Below are 18,145 nucleotides of genomic sequence, written 5' to 3' on the forward strand. Positions count from 1 at the left end.
ACTGTTGAAGCCAGAATTATAAGACCTCCAGAATTATTAGGCTCTCTGTATAATTATTTCTCTCGTCAAACAGAAATTCAAGAAGATTTTTTCAGCACATTCATAAACATAATAGTTGAAATAACTGATTTATTTTGTCTTTGCCATGATGACAGTAAATAATATTTGACTAGATATTTTTCAAGACACTAGTATTCAGCTTAAAGAGACATTTAAAGGCTAAACTAGGTTAATCAGGCAAGTCGTTGTATAACAGTGGTTTGTTCTGTAGACCAGTGGTTCTCAAACGTTTTTCATCAAGTACTACCATAATGAGCAGTATTGAAATACAGTAGTGTATTAGGTCCAAAAGCAGCTAAAGCTCTGTACAGTTCAAAAACGAAGCATATTAGTTCCTAATATTAAGAATATTTAAATTAAAAGTTAAAAATGGTAGGTTACTATTCTTAAAAAGTAAAAAGAAGAAAAAACTCCCATGTTTATCAGCACCTGGAAATGTTGCCTTGACCTTATAAATATAGGCGTTGTCATCAAATTCATATATAAATAATTTTTGATAACTTACTTAAATATATGTAGCATGTACATATGACATATTTGATATATCCGCCTATCACTAGAAGGAAGCCCATGTACCACTAGTGGTACATGTACCACAGTTTGAGAACCACTGCTGTAGACAAACAAAAAAAATTTGCATAAGAGGGCTAATAATGTTGACCTTAAAATGTTTGTTTTTTTTAATTACTTAAAAACTGCTTTTATTCTAGCAGAAAAAAAAAACAAATAAGACTTTCTCCAGAAGAAAAATATTATAGGAAATACTGTAAAAAATTCCTTGCTCTCTTAAACATCATGGAAAATAACGTCATGGAAATTCAGCTTTTTAGTCAGTAAATGCAAGACATGAAATGAAACAGAATTGCCTTATTTCATTCAAGGGCCTTGTTAATCTTTTTGATTCGATTATAAAACTAATACAACACTGAATAATAAATGAATTACTTTTTATACCACTCTAAGATTTTAAATACCTGAACTAGTTGCATAAGCAAAAAAGGTGAAAATGTAACAGTACTTAGCATGCAAAGTAATTGAATATAAAGTCCTCCTGTGATTTTCTTTTTCAAATATTTCCCAAATTATGTTTAACAGACCGAGGAAATTTTCACAGTATTTCCTATAATATTTTTTCTTCTGGAGAAAATTGATTTGTTTTATTTCGGCAAGAAAGCATTTTTTTTTTTTTATTTAAACCATTTTGAGATCAATTTTATAAGCCCTCTTAAACTACATTTTTTATAATACCTTGCCTAATTACCCCAGCTTATATAATTAACCTTTAAAATGTCACTTTAAGCTGAATACTAGTGAAAAATATGTAGTCAAACATTATATACTGTCATCATGGCAAAGATAAAAAAATTATTTATTATTTAGTTTGTTTATTAGTTATAAAAAAGGAGTTATTAAAACAATTATGCTTAGAAATATGTTGAAAAACTACTTTTATTAAACAGAAATTAGGGGGGGAAAACATACAGTGACCATTTATACCAACTAATACAGGCTAGACATAAAAATGTAAGAAAATAATTGTAAAACAATAAAAAAGTAATGGAAATATTACATTATGTTACATAAAAAGTAACATTTAAAAAAAATAACAAAACAATTCCTGATATTTCATAAGCTGGGGAAAAAAAAAATATATATATATATATATATATATATATAAATCCATGACATTGCAGAAATTTCATGACCTCACATCTAATCCACATATTTATCTGTGCTCTCATCACCTGTTAGGATTTGGCTGTCTGTAGTTGGGCGTCTGACAGCTGAGTGAGGGGTTTAATCGAAGAGGTGCAGGCGTTCGCACTGCATGATGGGAAGATGAAGAGGAAACGGGCTCTAAAGAAGCTTTCCGATCCTGAACACACACAGACACACACAGAGATTAGGCATACCCAGTTTCAGCTGTGTTCGCACAGTAATTTCGACTTTGCAGTACACAAGCAGTAAAGCAGACCTCTGGAGACGTGTGTTTGGTAATGAGAGCAGGAATCTTCCATTCTGATGAAGTCTCCTTGGAAAAAGGTTTCTGATGATCCTCGGAAGCCTTCGCTGGATTTTCTTCTCTCTTTATGTCATTTTGTGCTTCCACATTTTCAGCTGAAACAAAAACATTCAAGTGTATTTTACTCTGACCCAATAAAACACAGATTGAAACCTAAGACCAATTTGCTAGTACAGAATTTGCACACGCAACACAACATGATCGTCCCTAACACTGTTAATTGTACATATAGGGCCCTATCATACTCCCGGCACAATGTGGCACAAGGCGCGACGCAATTGTTTGCTAGTTTCAGCTTGGCGCAAGAGTCATTCCAGCGTTTTGCAGCATGCTGTTTAAATAGCAAATGCATTTGCGCTCATATGTGCACCCATAGGCATTCTAGTCTAAAAAAGGAGGCGTGTTAAGGCGCATTGCTATTTTGAGGAACTAAAATAGACTGTTCAATAGACCAGAACAAAGCAGGTCTAAAATCCAGCGCAGAGCACGTTATTTGTGCGCCTCGCATACACACTGCTTAATACACACTGCATGAAAAGTAATACACAAATATCTTTACAAATGAAAAATAATTAAAGGATTAAAATAATACAAAAATTATTATTTTCTAGCCTACATAAATATAAAAACCACCGCCTCCATGGCTTCTTCATCTTGGGGGGCTTTTTCAGTTTATTCATAACAATTTGCTTTTGTATAATGTTATTATTATTAGCAGTATTATTTATTATATGCATATTTATATTTGTATTATTAAAAACAAGCTTAGATTAGCCCACCTGTCAGGTTTTAGACCATATGGGGCACAGCTTGGGTGTTATGATATAACTTTAAGTTTTTTGAACACACTTCGTTATTATTGTTCATTTATACGTTTGCTGGAAATTAGAACTGAATTTAAAAATATTTCGAAAGTTGTATAAAAATAAATGAATGAAAAGAAGAGAGAACCCAGTCCAGGAGACTCGAAACAAGCAGAATTCCTTTATTGAGACGTGTTGGTTAATCTGCAGTCATACAGCGTCTTCAAGATGTCTATGTGTCTGCAAGAGCCTACTAGAGGTCCGCAGTCTGCAAGTTCTTTCACAAGTCTCTCACAAGTCTCACACAAGTCTGAATTAGTCTGAATTAAGACAAAGATTTCATGGCTATATTGTGTTCTTAGGAGGGGGGGATATAGCTAAACAAAGTATGCAAATTAAGAGTTGTGGTCGGCAGGGTAAACTGCTTTTTCAGGCCTAATCTCATCTTGTTCTGGAGACAGAAACCGCCTGACCATTTGATCGAAAAGAGAAAACAATAGACACCCCATGCTGTGAAACTGACAATTTGCATTACATTGGCTTAGCCTGTAATCAGAAAGACAAAAGGTTAATGTCCTTCCTAGCTGGGATGTTAATGAAATTATATAATTAAAAACCAGAGAATATAACTTTTCAGTTATACGTAGATTATTGTTCATTTGGAATTAGTTGATAGAAATTTATATTTCCACAGAAACAAATCTTTGCACTAAACAAACAAAATTAATTATGTAGGCTAATGGATGTCTGTGCGTACAAGGTTTCCCTATCCACGAGAGTGAAAGTGAAAGTAAATAACGAGGAGGCACATCTCCCACTCTCGCACTGTAGATGCTGTTTAACTCGCCAGTGAAGGGTTCAATTTTTCCACTTACAAAGTCTGCCATGTAAATAGCAAATGTGCTATGGCGCGACACAACTGACTCTTAAAAAGAATGGCAGATGAGACTCTGATGAGTTTAATCTCATTACACACCTATAACTCATTAAGAGAATAAGCTCAACCCTGTTAGACCATGCACAATGGCCCAAAGTGGATTTTTCCATCCTTAAAATAGCAAAAGTGGATTCGGACACGCCCTTAATGCTTTTGCGGCCTGCGCTTTAGACTTGCATGCGTATGGATCGTCAAAATAAAGCCCATAAAGTGTGATAAACCTCATAACATTACAATTAATAATAATAATAATAAAGTTACATCAGTTCCCATAAACTGCACTATTAACCCAAACAAAACATAATTTTTCAATGTCATTAACTTAAGCCTTTTATTAACTTAGATACAACAATATATATAAAGTATAGCTTTTTATTATTGTTTTATAGAGACTTATTTTCTGATTTTGTTTGCTCTTGTTCTGGTAAAGCATTTGCTGACAACTTCAACGTTCCTGAGGTTTTCTGTCTTTAAACAATTAAGGCCAAGGTCAACTAAAATTGTATAATTGTAATTTAATACAAAACCAGAACAACCTGAGCATGAGAATGATGACAGAACTGAAATGTTGGGTGAACTAACCCTTTAAGACTACTTCAAACAAACTGACAACCAAACCATGGATCATAGAGGAAAAAAAATCAGAAAAAGGTACCGAACCTTCAGAGCTTTCCTGAAGGTCAGCAGGAAGCAGAAGAGTTTTCCCAGATTTAAGGTTCCTGATGGCAGTTTGCAGCAGTTCAATTGGTCGAGCGTTGGAGCTCAGCGCTTTCTGAAGAATCGAAACACTCTTCCTAGAATTACCTGAAAGATTTATTAATTTTATTAATAGAGCTTTAGACAGACTTTAATACCATGCGCTTTAATTTTAAAGACCCATTTTTTCAATACACCTATAGCGCATGTGTTCGGGCTGTGAGGGAAACCCAGAGGAAACCCACACAAACACAGGGAGAACATGCAAACTCTACACAGAAATGCCAACTGGCCCAGCAGGGACTCGAACCAGCAACATTCTTGCTGTGAGGGGCAGTGCTAACTACTGGGCCACCGTGTCCCCCATGGGCCTCTTATATTTACAACAATTTTGAAGCAGTATTTTCAGATAATAAATATTGAAAACATTAGCAAATAGTTCTTGTGTTATAAGAACTAAATTTGTCACCAGACAGAAAACTGAAAGGTTCACACAGAAAACAGTGTGCTATTTTGATTAAACATTATGAGGACATACATAATAAAATCATACTAATAATAAAGTATGCAATAAAGGTGCAAAAAAAAAACAATAAAAAAAACATATGCACATATTGCAGGGTTCCCACTTTTTAATTCAATTCAATTCAATTCAGCTTTATTTGTATAGCGCTTTTACAATGTAGATTGTGTCAAAGCAGCTTCACATAAATGGTCATAGTAACTGGAACAGTGTGGTTCAGGTTTTAGTGTTTAAGTTCAGTTCAGTTCAGTTTAGCTCAGTTCAGTGTGATTTAATCATTACTGAGAGTTCAAACACTGTAGAGCAAATTCATCGATGCGTAGCTCTACCAATCCTGAACCATGCGAGGCAGTGGCGACAGCGGAGAGGGAAAAAAACTTCACCTGATGGGAGTGAAGAAAAAAAACCTTGAGGGAACCAGACTAAGTTGGGCACGACCATTTTAATTTCTCCGCTGGCCAAAAGTCTTGTGCAGAGCTTCATTCGCCGTGGTTTTTAAAACCACTAATAATTTTAAATCAAGCACCTTTGTAATTCACACCCCCACCATATGTAGCACCACAAAAGTTCTTATTATACTGAACATTTCACTTACACTTAACCTTTACATTAAAATGTCTGTAATGATGTTTTGAATGTGTCATTTTTAAAAATGTGTGTTTTGTTCAAAGACCTTTAATAAAATTTGTTGAATATAATACTAATATTCAAATGCGGGATCTAGAATATTGATAAAATGTGTATAATTTGTCATAATTCCTGTATAACAGGCGTGTCCACACTCTGTCCTAGAGGGCCGGTGTCCTGGAGAGTTTAGCTCCAACCCTAATCAAACACACCAGAACCAGCTAATCAAGCTAAACACCGGCCCTCCAGGACCGACTTTTACATGAAGAATTTCTTAGTTTTTTCCATTCAGCTTTGGAAAGCAGCACAGTACAACTGTTGAAATGACAACCTAAACATTAATTCAAGCACTTTTAAGGGCCCATGTTTGTTTTTAGGTACTCTCCTGGCTTTGAATTCATATGTCTGAAATACGTATTTTCAAGTAGTGTGGGAACCCTGATATTAACTGTAGAAAATATATACAGTCATTTAATGCTGATTTTAAACGACCATGCTTTTATTACAGTAAAAAAAAAGTGCCCTGCATTACCTCGTGAGAGCTCAAACTGAGCATGTGCGATGTGCACAAAAGCAAAAGCTTTACAGTGTGACCTGGCAATACTGAAATCATCTGCAGCATCTTCTGGATCTTCAATTCTGTAGAGACGGCAAAGAATTCATTTCTTTATTGCCACATCATCAACTTAAGGCTATTTCATGGCAAGACCAATATACATGAAAACACTACATATGAACAACTTCTTATTTCAATAAGAGATGATACACAAACAAATATATACACCAAAATATTTACAAAAACTGTATAATAAAAGTTAAGATATGATTTTTTAATTCATTTATTTATTTTCCTTTGCTTAGTGCATGATTTATCAGAGGTCGGCACAACGGAATAAACCGCCAACTATTATGGAATATGTTTTATGCAGTGGACACCCTTCCAACTGCAACCCAGTACTGGAAAACACCCATACACTCTCGCAGTTGCATTCACACACGCACGCACACTGGCCAATTTAGTTCATCCAATTTAGCGCATGTCTTTAGACTATTGAAGAAACCTGAACACCTGGAGGAAACCCCCTGTGAACATGCAGAGAACGAGCAAATTCCACAAAGAAATGGCAACTGGCCCAGCCGGGACTCAAACTTGCGACTTTCTTGCTGACTTTTTTGAGCCGCGGTGCCACCCCTTTTTCAATTTCAATATTCGATAAATAACTTAAAATTCTTCCTTGTAGACAGCAAACAATAACTTAACTCAATATCTTAGCAGCTAGTGTGATCACCCACTGACTTACCCTTTCAGCTCTGCATATCGAACCAGCATTCGAGCATAGCTTTCAGTTTTGCAATGTTCTGCCAAAGGAAACCTGGCGAACACTTTGGAGTAGCAGTCCAGGAGTTTGGAGAGAAATGCTGCGTCTGAATGAGGGTCTGCTCTCTTCTCAAGGTTTTTCAGGAAGGCCTGGCAACCTTCAGTCGAGTTTGTGCTGATGATCTGGTTGATGTCAGTGGTTTCTATTCAATCAAGATGAACAAACATCAGACAAGAGTGCACTTGAAGAAACTTAAGTTTGTATTTGTATGCAAAATCAACAAAAGCTGAATTCATTGTTCCAATCAAAATGATTTTTGCAAACTACTCCTTTTAAACTGATCAAATCTTTGACTTTGGGCCCAAACTGTGGAGAAACTTAAAAAGGTGGTTCACTACGATAGCAAAATTGAAACTTTAGTTTTTGTGTAACGTAGCTGCATGAACTCAAACAACATCTGTGAATGCAAGACGAAAATGAGACATTGGCTTTTAAAGAGTTAGCTTAGTGAAGTTTGGAGACTAGAAAAAAATACATCTGTGGTTATGATGTCACAATGCTGATTAATTGCCATTTAATTGTCTTAGACATCTTTCTGCTCTGTTTTAAAAATCTCAATCAATTTGTTTAAAAATCAAGTTATTTTTGGGTGAACTTTCCCTTTAACCTCTAAAACCTGTATCTTTTTTTTTTTTTTGCACATTATGGTGTAGATTCCTTTTTTAGAATTGGTTTTAGTATATTATTTCCTTTGATTTACTCTTTAAAAAGCTAGCTTGCTATTTATATTCTTGGTTTTGTTACAATTGCTATTATTTCAAAATGTCCTCAAACTTCCTAAGTTTTGTTTCTTTTTATGCTTACTTTGTTATGCTGACTGTCTACGTTGTCATTTTTGTTCACATCATTTCAAAACATAAAAAACAACACAAAATAAACAGATAAAAACAATAAACTAATAAATAACAAACCAATAAAAACAAACAAACAAACAAGAAAGAAAACAAATAAATGAAAACAAACAAATAAAAACAGATAAATAAAACCAAACAAACAAGCAAATACACAAAACAAATAAATAAAAAGAAACAAATAAAAACAATAAATTAATTTAAAAAACAAATAAAAAGAAACAAATGGATAAAAAGAAACAAGCAAATAAAAACAAACAAATACAAAAAACAAATAAAAACAAACAAAACAAACAAATAACAACAAACAAATAAATAAATAAAGCACAAATAAAAACAACAAACAAATAAAACCAAACAAAAAACAAACAAACACAAAAAACAAATATATAAAAACAAACAAACAAATAAAAAACACAAATAAATAAAACAAACAAATATCAAATAAATAAATAAATACAAAAATACAAAAAATAAAAAACAAACAAAACAATCAAACAATAAACACATATATATTCACCTTCTGTTCTGGCCGTTTCTCTTTTTTCTGCTCTGTTTAGAAGTGCTGTGATGGTGTGACCCTCTTCAATGTCTTCACGAAGATAATCCGGACTGATAACAGGTGGCTGAATAAAAGGAAAATCATAATTTGTTTCATGTAGACACATTTAATTTAGTGATTAGACACTGTGCCGATAAGTACAAAGTAAGTATAAGTACTTCTATAGGACATCTACAGGATCTTTTTACCTTTATGTTTAAGCTGTAGGAATCTCCATCTGGAGTGCCCTTCTTTGAGGAGCATAACGAAAATGCAGAGCGGACACTTGAACCGCTTGTTTGTCTGTAGGAAAAAAGCAAAAAAAAAGTAGGAAAATTGGCTTATTAAAGTAGAAATGTAAAAATATTAAAAATATGTAAAACTATATTTTTAATAGCCACTCATGATAGTACTAACTCAAAACAAACCAAACTGGTAAAGTGCAATTAAAAATATGAGCATTCAACCATTGTGCTGTACAATAATCACTCAAAAATAGGCATCCATAAACAAAAATATACACAATACAGACTGCAATGCAATGAGAAGACATAAAACAATCAAAAAATGTACAAATTCATACAGCGCTCAGCATAAAGGAGAACACCCCTTAAAGATCTCTCTTTTAAATTAATATTTCCACAGGATGCTTTACATAAATATATTTGGACATATACAGTTGAATTAAAATTATTTCCCTCCTGTAAATTTTTTATCTTTTTCAAATATTTCCCAAATAATGTTTTACAGCTGATCGATCGGCAAGTTTGCCTATAAGCTGACATACGATTCATCAGCGGATTGCTTGTGACTTAAAACAATCCAGTGTCCCTGTATATGTAATTACACTCAGTAAACAGTAGAGCTGTGAACCTACACTAGTCTCACGGTTCGGTTACGATTATCATGCCATCGATTCGGTTCAATTCGATATTTCGGTGCATCACGGTGCATTGACGGTGCTTGTCATACACAGTTTTAAATTTTCTTCACAGCAGCATTTCTCGTATTAAAATGTATGAATATATTTATATTTATATACTATTTGTAAAACAATTTTGTCATTTAATACAAACAGTCAGATATATAAACTGTAACTTTGAACAAAACGAGCATTTAGCAAATAATATAAACAAATATAAATATCCAGCTCACTCTCTGATCCTTGTCTAGTTCTCTTACACCTCTTTGATTGGTCACACCCTCAAAAAAAAAAAACGGTTGCGATAGGCTCTTGCGCACTGTGCTCTTCACAGATGAGTGATGCTGATAAGCGGCAGCGGCGATCTCACAGCTGATGTATGATAGACACGGTGGAGAAAACTCTGCAGACACGCACTCATTTCTGGATGCAAAAGTAATGCTGTAAAACAGCCAAGAAGAGAAGAAAAACCACGCAAGCAGGTCAAATGGGCCACTGTGTGTGTGTGAGAAAGAGAGAGAGAGAGAGAGAGAGAGAGAGAGAGAGAGAGAGAGAGAGAGAGAGAGAGAGAGAGAGAGAGAGAAATGGAGTAGGCTACTTTCATTCTCTCGATCTCAGTGAAATAGGGCTATTGTTGTATATGTCAGTGAAAGACTGATCCAGCAAACACACACAGTGAAATTGTGCACAGTTTATGAGTTTTAAGTAGTTAAAGCGCTGTAAATACTCGCGATCGCCTCCCTCGCGACAGAGCGCATATGAGGTAAATGGCGCCAGTAATAACCGGTTATGATTATTACTGATCCGATACCGAATTGTCCGCGTCTGCATCGCAGTGCACCGAAAAAACTATTATTTTTGACACCCCTAGTAAACAGCGGTGAGTTTGGAGAACTGATGACCTACACGACCAATCAGTCATTTCTGTTGAGCATGTGAACACAATGGCAAATCAGCGATGATAAAAAAAAACGTGCTCAACAGTGCTCAAATGTTAGCAGGAAATAGCTGTTTTTAAAATATCAGCACCGATTGGTCTCGAATTCCAGTATTGGGACAATTATACTGAGAAATGGATAGAATATTAATATTCAAAAGGGGGTGTACTCATTTATGCTGAGCACTGTACTTGAAGTGGCATAATACTGACTTATGAATAAACAGCACAGAAATGGACATGTCTGACCTGGAGAAACCGCTGCTGTGGGTAAAAGGAGCTTCTGCTTTCTGAGCACAGTCAGAGTCACTGGTCTCATTTTCAGGGATAGACAGAGGCACCATGGGAACTCTTTCCGCCTGTAAGAAGGAACACAAGTCAGAAGAAATACACTTTTTTTTCCCCTCTTATCGTAGAGTTTAGATTCTCTGCCCGAGCCCAGACTTGACCTGACATTTCCTGCCACTATCTTCAGGTCAGGCCGTGATTAAGCATTTGTTTTGTTTTTTTTGTTGTCATTACTTAATCCAGAGGTCACCAACCATTTTGAAACTGAGGGCTACTTCTTGGGTACCAATTATTGTGAAGGGCTACCTGTTTGATACACACTTCCTAAATAACAATTTTTTCAATTTACTTTTAATCATATGTTGTTATTATTAATGATTAATGATTTTCATCTATGTGAAGACACTGATCATGTTAATGATTTCTCACAATAGTTCTCAACAATGATTTAACAAGGTAAGAAACAGAAATGTCAATTTGCAACACTTTGTTTGTCTGAAATAGTTTTAGTATTTATATATTTACCTTAATGTCATTAACAAATTTTACACCAATGCAGGTGTGATTTAAAAAGAATAGCTTTAAAGAATACTAGACTCAGCTTACTGGTATGTGGTGCAATGCTGAGCTATGTTTAGAACAGGCCTGTGGGCAACTCATGTAATCCTCGTGGGCTACCTGGTGCCTGTGTGCACCATGTTGGTGACCCCTGACTTAATCAGCCTTATTGGATGGAGAGCTATAGTCAAATCCATAATGAAAGTGTTGATTACTTTCGTACTGTTTGCACTCATTTAAGACAAAATTATTAGTGTTTAAAATAAAAGACGCCAGGACGGACACGTTTACATATTATCAAGTGTATTTGTCTGTTTAAAAACACACCCAAATCCCTAAGAGTCTACTTTCGCTCATCTTCGCCAATTGGTTTCAAGTCAAAATAAAGCGAAATTATAATTCTTTTGAACAGGTCTTGTGATTAAACTAGATCACATTGAAGATCAGCTCTTTGGTGCTACTTTCACATTTCATAAAAAGATATTGGAAAATGCTTAAACAGGATGACAGCGGATTAGAATGGTATCCCGGCATAATTGAAGGGTTCATAGGTATACAGAGAGGATGGTGGTCAGCCTTTAATGTCCTCTGTTGTCACTTCTTCAAGCATAGCCCTAAGAGCAAGGTAAGCTAAATCCAAAGTAATTTCTGTAGTTCAAAACAAACGACTCAAAATTGCAGCTGAGAACGTTTGTTATAACAGCACACGTATTAAAAACACACTGCAAAAAATGCTTTTCTTACTTGGATTTTTTTGTCGTGTTTCTAGTCCAAATATCTAAAAATTCCTAAATCAAGAAGAATTTTTGTTTTGAACATATTGTTTTGTTTTGAGAAATAATACGCCAATATTAAGTGAGTTTTTCCTTAAAACAAGCAAAATAATCTGCCAATGGGGTAAGCAAATAATCTTACGTCAAAAGAAAAAGACAAGATTAATTTGCTTACCCCATTGGCAGATTATTTTGCTTGTTTTAAGGAAAAACTCACTTAATATTGGCGTATTATTTCTCAAAACAAGACAATATGTTTTGCTTGTCTAGAAAATGCTTCTTGATATAAGAAATTTTAGATATTTAGACTAGAAACAAGACTAAAAATCTAAGCAAGAAAAGCATTTTTTGGCAGAGTATTCAGGTTTAAATCAAGCTCGAGCTTATAATTAAAGTTAATGTGTTGAAATGGGTTGGGCTAAGACACAAGGTGCACAGACTCGAGTAAGATCGGGTTTAATTCTTTGAGCTTGATCTAAGCTCTATTGAAGGATTCGGATTTATACCTTCCAATCCATCTCAGCATGAATCAACATTTATCCTTTTCTCATCATCTTGTTTCTCATTATTTTGATTAAATATAATTATTTGAATAAGTATTTCACTTTGAATTGATTTTAATTAATGAATAAGTTAACACATTGTTTAATATAAGAATGCTCAGTGCATTTGCCTGTCTCTTTATAACTATTTTCAGAAACCACCAAACTAGGTCAGAGGTCACGGAGACCTTCGCATGGAACTGAGGGCTGAAGACTGGAAGCAACAGTTTCTATTGTTATTTCTTTGGGTTAACACTATCTAAAATGTTTAAAGTGATTTTGCTGTTTTTACGGTTAATTCTTTTAAAGTGATTCTACTTTTTATTCAAGACACACTCTGTGTAGTAAGGATTATAACGGCCTGAATGTGGATTATATCGGTTTTTAACCAGTTTTGATAAAGACGGCTGAGAGTACACTCAGCCTTGGATAAGAAACAGATTGTACTTTAAGTGTGTGTGTTCTATTTGATTGTGGATCCGTTTCACAGGTCTGGAGTCACCTCTAATCAGTCTAAGGCAGGGGTCTCAAACTCGCGGCCTGCGGGCCGTTTGCAGTGCAATATTTTGTGGCCCGCGCCGACCGCTGTATACTGACAGAATCAGCGGAGCGGGGAGAGAGAGCGCTCCCCGCTCCGCTGATTCTATTCGTACACAGCGGTGACTGGCATTTCCCGCCCGCCGTGTAAACAAAGGGGCGGGGATGCCGGTGACGGTGACGCTGTGACGGGCGGGAAGTGTTTAGGAGGGAACACGCGCCGGCCAGAACCAAGGTAAGCTGTTCCCGCCCCTGCCTGCCACTTAGCTACCTATCTGCAGCCTGCCACCTACCTAGCTACAGCCTGCATCTTATATATATTATAGGTAGATACAGACTGGTACAGACTGATGTGACTGGAGTGGGGTGGGGGTGTTTTATTTATACATATATACGCCTTTTTTTAGGTGAGGGAATGGAAGTTTTGAGTGAGTCTAAATAGGTCTAGACTTAATGATGATCATCTTCAAGCCATACTGAGGGTCTCAACTGCTTCCGCTCTAAAGTCAAATGTGGTTCAGATTTGTGAGAAGAAGCGCTGTCAAGTCTCTGGCAGCAAGGAGTAGGCAAAAGATGCCATGTTCAGAAGAACTGTTCATAATCTTCACTCAATGTTCTATTAATGTTCAGGACACTTCATGATCAGAAGAAATAATTAAAACTGTTAATAATGACATTTGAGGACTTTTTTTTGTGAAATGCCTTATGCGGCCCAGCCTCACCCAGACTTTGCCTCCTGCGGCCCCCAGGTAAATTGAGTTTGAGACCCCTGGTCTAAGGGATGTCTGACGATTATGCTTAAGATATTGTTCAGAATATACTCACGAACCCTACGTGGAAATTTTCCTAGACTATCTGTGTTTTAACCAATCAGGTTAGAACACCTATATGTATGACGCAGTTAATGACAATATGTGAGAGTATAACTGTTATTGATTGGTGATTGTAAGCAGAGCGGAATAGGAACTCATTGCGAGTGTTGAAGCTGGCTTCTGCTGATGAAACTGCAAACTATCTTCAGTAAACTTCATTTATTTATTTAAATCTCGGACTCCGGCTCTTCTTCATCTACCAGACTGGTCATTCTTTGGTTCAAACTGTATACCATATCCCTACATTATCATTATCGTACCATGGCTGTTCTTCTGTGCTGGGATCCTGTTCTCCACACGGGCCCGTTCTCCTCTTGAGGACTGAACTTCTGATCACTGCTGAAATAAAAAATGTTTGTTATTGTTGTCAGTTCTTTTACATTATGTTAAAATATTTTTTTTACCCCAGTCAAGTCTTTTATGCTCACCAAAGCAAAGCCAATACAGAAATAAACAACACTAATGATCCATTGGTTAATGTATTTATTAACATCAAGTATGAATAATCTTGTAAAACATTGATTAATCATAGTTCAACATTTACTAATGCGCTATTAAAATACAAAGAGTTAAAACCCCGAGTTAACATGAACTAATGTTATTTAACTTAAATAAGGCTAACAAAAATATAATAAATGCGTTACATATTGTTCGTTCATGTAGTGAATACATTAACAAATGGACCATTATTTTAAAGTGTTACCAATAGTGCTACTAAAATGTAAAATGTAGGGTTTTCCAATGGAATATATTGAAAAAAGTTATGCTAACACTTTACATTAAGGTTCCATTAATTATTGGTGGTCACTGTGTTTACTAACATGAAGAATCATGTTAAATATAACATGTTAATATTAAAACACAGTCATTGATTGTTAGCTTTTGTTAACTTGTTGTACATTAACTAATGTTTTACTAATGTAACAATTTTAGATTTTTGTGAAAGCATTTACTTAAAACACAAACATTTCTAAGAAGATCTGAATACAATGAGCAAAGAGCGCACATTATTATTCTTCTACACATGATTCATTATAAAGTTGTTGTAATTACTGTCAATTTATTTTGCCATTTGAGCAGAACTGTTAAACTATGACACGAGTCAAATGAAAAGAAAACCTTTTTTATGATGAATAACCTCCAGGAAAAAGTGCTTTTTGTCTTATTTTGCATGAGTGTGTGTTTCGCAATAGCCAAAAATACATCATTTGCATCAAAATTATTAATATTTTTATGCCATCATTTAAATATAAAGCTCATGCTCCATGAAGATATTATATCAATTTCCTACTGAAAATGTATTGAAACTTAATTTTTGAAAAGTAATACTCATTGCTAAACATTTAGTTTAGATCACCTGTAAAAAGGTGATTTTCTCAATATTTAGATTGCTAATTTTCACTTATTTGAATATAAATCTCATTAAGCTCAATCATTTAAATATATAGCTCAAGCTCCTTGAAAATATTCCATCAATTTCCTACTCAAAATGACAATATTCATTAATTTAGACTGCTTTTAAAGGTGATTTTCCCTACATTTAGATATTTTTTAATCCTCAGATTCCAAGTTATCAATCATTTTAATATAAAGCCCATTAAACTTAATCATCTACATACAAAGCTCAAGCTCCATTAAGATACTCTATCAATTTCCAACAGTAAATACATAAAACCTTAATTTTTGATAATATACATGGCTAAACATTTCATTTGGAATACTTTGGGTGAGGTGCTTCCCTCAATATTTGAATTTATTTTTAACTCTCAGATTCCAGACTTTCAAATATTTGTATCTTGACTAAATATTGAATTTAATCCTAACAAACTATACAACATTAGAAAGCTTATTTATTCAGTTTTAAGGCAATGTAACCCTTCAAACGGTACCCATAAAAGAATGTGCTCTTATGAGGATTATAATATAATTATGATATGATTTAACATGCAGCCCTTATTTTAGCACTATTTATGTAAACATAAAAAAAGGTTTAATTCATTGTGATATTCACTATGCTGCTTAATTTATGGTCATGGTTAACAGAATTATTAATTATAGCATTTATATTCCCATAAACTAATCATACCTGTGGAGAAAAGTGCTGCTGGGCTTCAGTTCACACGTCCCATCTGATCTTCTGGAGCCTTGCGTGTGGTCCAGTGCAGATACTAGAGATGATTCACAAGACATTTAATTAAGATACGACAAATTCACTGAAAGCAGTAGCATACATTACAGAAAACAACTCTATGAAAAACATTTTTTTGTCATTTTGTTTATATAAATGGTTAAAACTAAAAAACTAATTAGTTTTATTAAATAGTCTTTTATAAAAAACTAATTGTACAACGTTCTTCTTCAAATTTTTGTATTCCTGTGCATTGTTCAAATTGTCTACCCTTTCGTTATGTTCACAGCCGTTTATGCCCCATTGAGTTCCATTATAACCATTTTTTAAGCCATGACAGCGTATAATCACGCATTCTTGATAATTGGTGGTTTTCCCTGTTAGGAGGAGGTAATATTTATTATTTTACAGTCGATCATCCGTTGGCAGCATTGACCCTTAAAATAGGCCTGTGCAAAAACGCTTCTGGCTTTTATATCAAGTTCTGTGAGGTAAAATAGCAGATTATAGCATGTGTGTGTGTATAAATACACTTACTTTGTTTACTATGTTCTGAAAGCTGAGCTGGTAATTTAGATTTTTCAAACATATCAAGGTAAGTGTGCAAACGTCTCTCTGTGCGTTCACACCCAAGGCGACAAAATCGTCAAAGTTCGCTTTAGCCACCCTGGCGACAACGCTGTCTGCCTTTACTGCTCTGTTGACAAGAGTGTCAAAATTCACTACATTGATCTTGTATTTAAAGGGGCCATTGCAGCATATCAGCAAATGAGTTACATTCCAGCATAAAAACATGCTTTTAATTCAATTTTATTTAATTAAATTTAATAAAATTTATTTAACTATGGAAGATCAATTTGTTGCATGTGGTGTGGCTTTGCTCAACTTATCCAATATGTCCATCTGTCTGAAATATTCTGAAGCAGCAATACCGTTTTGTACTGTCGTTATAGTTAGCATGAGATTCTGACTTTTTTAAGAAACATATATAACATTAATGCACATCAGTAACTCACCAGTAACATTATTTATGTCCTTGTAAGAAAACATAACAAATAACTGTGATACCGGCAGCCGCAATAATCAAACCCTTAGGAACAACTGCCACTGGCTCCCATTGAAAATTGATGAATTCCGGCTTGATGCTCTCGCCACTTTCAGTGTGAACGCACAGTTACACTCTCTCACACAATTACAAATCTTACCTCTATAGTGCTATAATGATTTTTTTTCCAAGTACCCTGTCATGTTAACTTTCAACTTACCAAATTCAGTTTATTCCCATTAATCCCCATTTATTCCCTTTAAATTCCCATATATTCCCATAGAAAGTTTCCAGCCTTGAAATTCCCGGAATTTTGCAACCCTACTCAAAAGCATCATTAAAGTAGTTGACGGAGTATGTAAACAGACCTGATAGGTTCTCCTTATCTTCATGCGATAGAAGCTGGCGTTTGCCGGTCTTCAGATTGCGCACTGCAGCCTCCAGGACGTGTCTGGGTTTAGCATTCATTTCAAATGCCTTCTGAAGAATCATAGTGCATTTCTTCATGTTGCCTGTGGTGAAACAGAGAAAAACTGATGTTCATCTGTTCTCAATGAGCAAACATTTCTGTAAGAGGCAACTATAACTTAGGAACTATAGGTCAGCTTACCTTGCAAAAGCTCAAACTGAGCATAAGCGACGTGAACGAAAGCAAAATCTTTACAGTGGGACCTCGCTATATCGAAACTAGTCTGTGCATCATTTACATCCTGGATGCTGTTGAAAAAAAAAATAGACTTAAAAAATACATAGTCACATTTGAAAATCATTTTAAAAATGAACAGCTATTAGGATGGATGGATGGACAGATATATTGAAGGATGGACAGATACACTAAAGGACGGACAGATGGATATACTGAAGGACGAACGAACGTGTATATATTTTAAAGGACAGTAGGACGAACATTTTGAGGGATTGATGGATATATTGAAGGATGGATGGATGGATGAATAAATGGACATTGATGGATGGTTAGATGAATGAATGAACATTGACAGATGGATGGATGGACATATTAAAGGATAGATGGATGGATATATTGAAGGATGGATGGACATTTTTAAGGATGGATGGATGATATATTAAATCAGGAATAGATG

At 34.9% G+C, this 18,145-nt stretch overlaps 1 protein-coding gene across 4 annotated transcripts in view; it reads right to left on the reverse strand.

Moving 5' to 3' along the window:
- Positions 1-18,145, reverse strand: part of ttk (ttk protein kinase) — a 35,097-nt gene that overhangs the window by 13,911 nt on the left and 3,041 nt on the right. For 2 of the 4 annotated variants that reach the window (XM_068213887.2, XM_005157834.6), the window contains exons 4-15: positions 17,653-17,759; positions 17,411-17,554; positions 15,956-16,037; positions 14,130-14,205; positions 10,549-10,658; positions 8,650-8,743; positions 8,420-8,525; positions 6,971-7,190; positions 6,202-6,308; positions 4,484-4,627; positions 2,036-2,178; positions 1,806-1,936 (exon numbers count right to left, since the gene is read on the reverse strand). In XM_068213887.2, the coding sequence (XP_068069988.2) occupies positions 1,806-1,936; positions 2,036-2,178; positions 4,484-4,627; positions 6,202-6,308; positions 6,971-7,190; positions 8,420-8,525; positions 8,650-8,743; positions 10,549-10,658; positions 14,130-14,205; positions 15,956-16,037; positions 17,411-17,554; positions 17,653-17,759 (1,464 nt within the window). 4 annotated transcript variants of the gene reach the window in all.

The sequence above is a fragment of the Danio rerio genome, chromosome 16 (assembly GCF_049306965.1).
Source record: "Danio rerio strain Tuebingen ecotype United States chromosome 16, GRCz12tu, whole genome shotgun sequence".
Classification (NCBI taxonomy): Eukaryota; Metazoa; Chordata; class Actinopteri; order Cypriniformes; family Danionidae; genus Danio; species Danio rerio.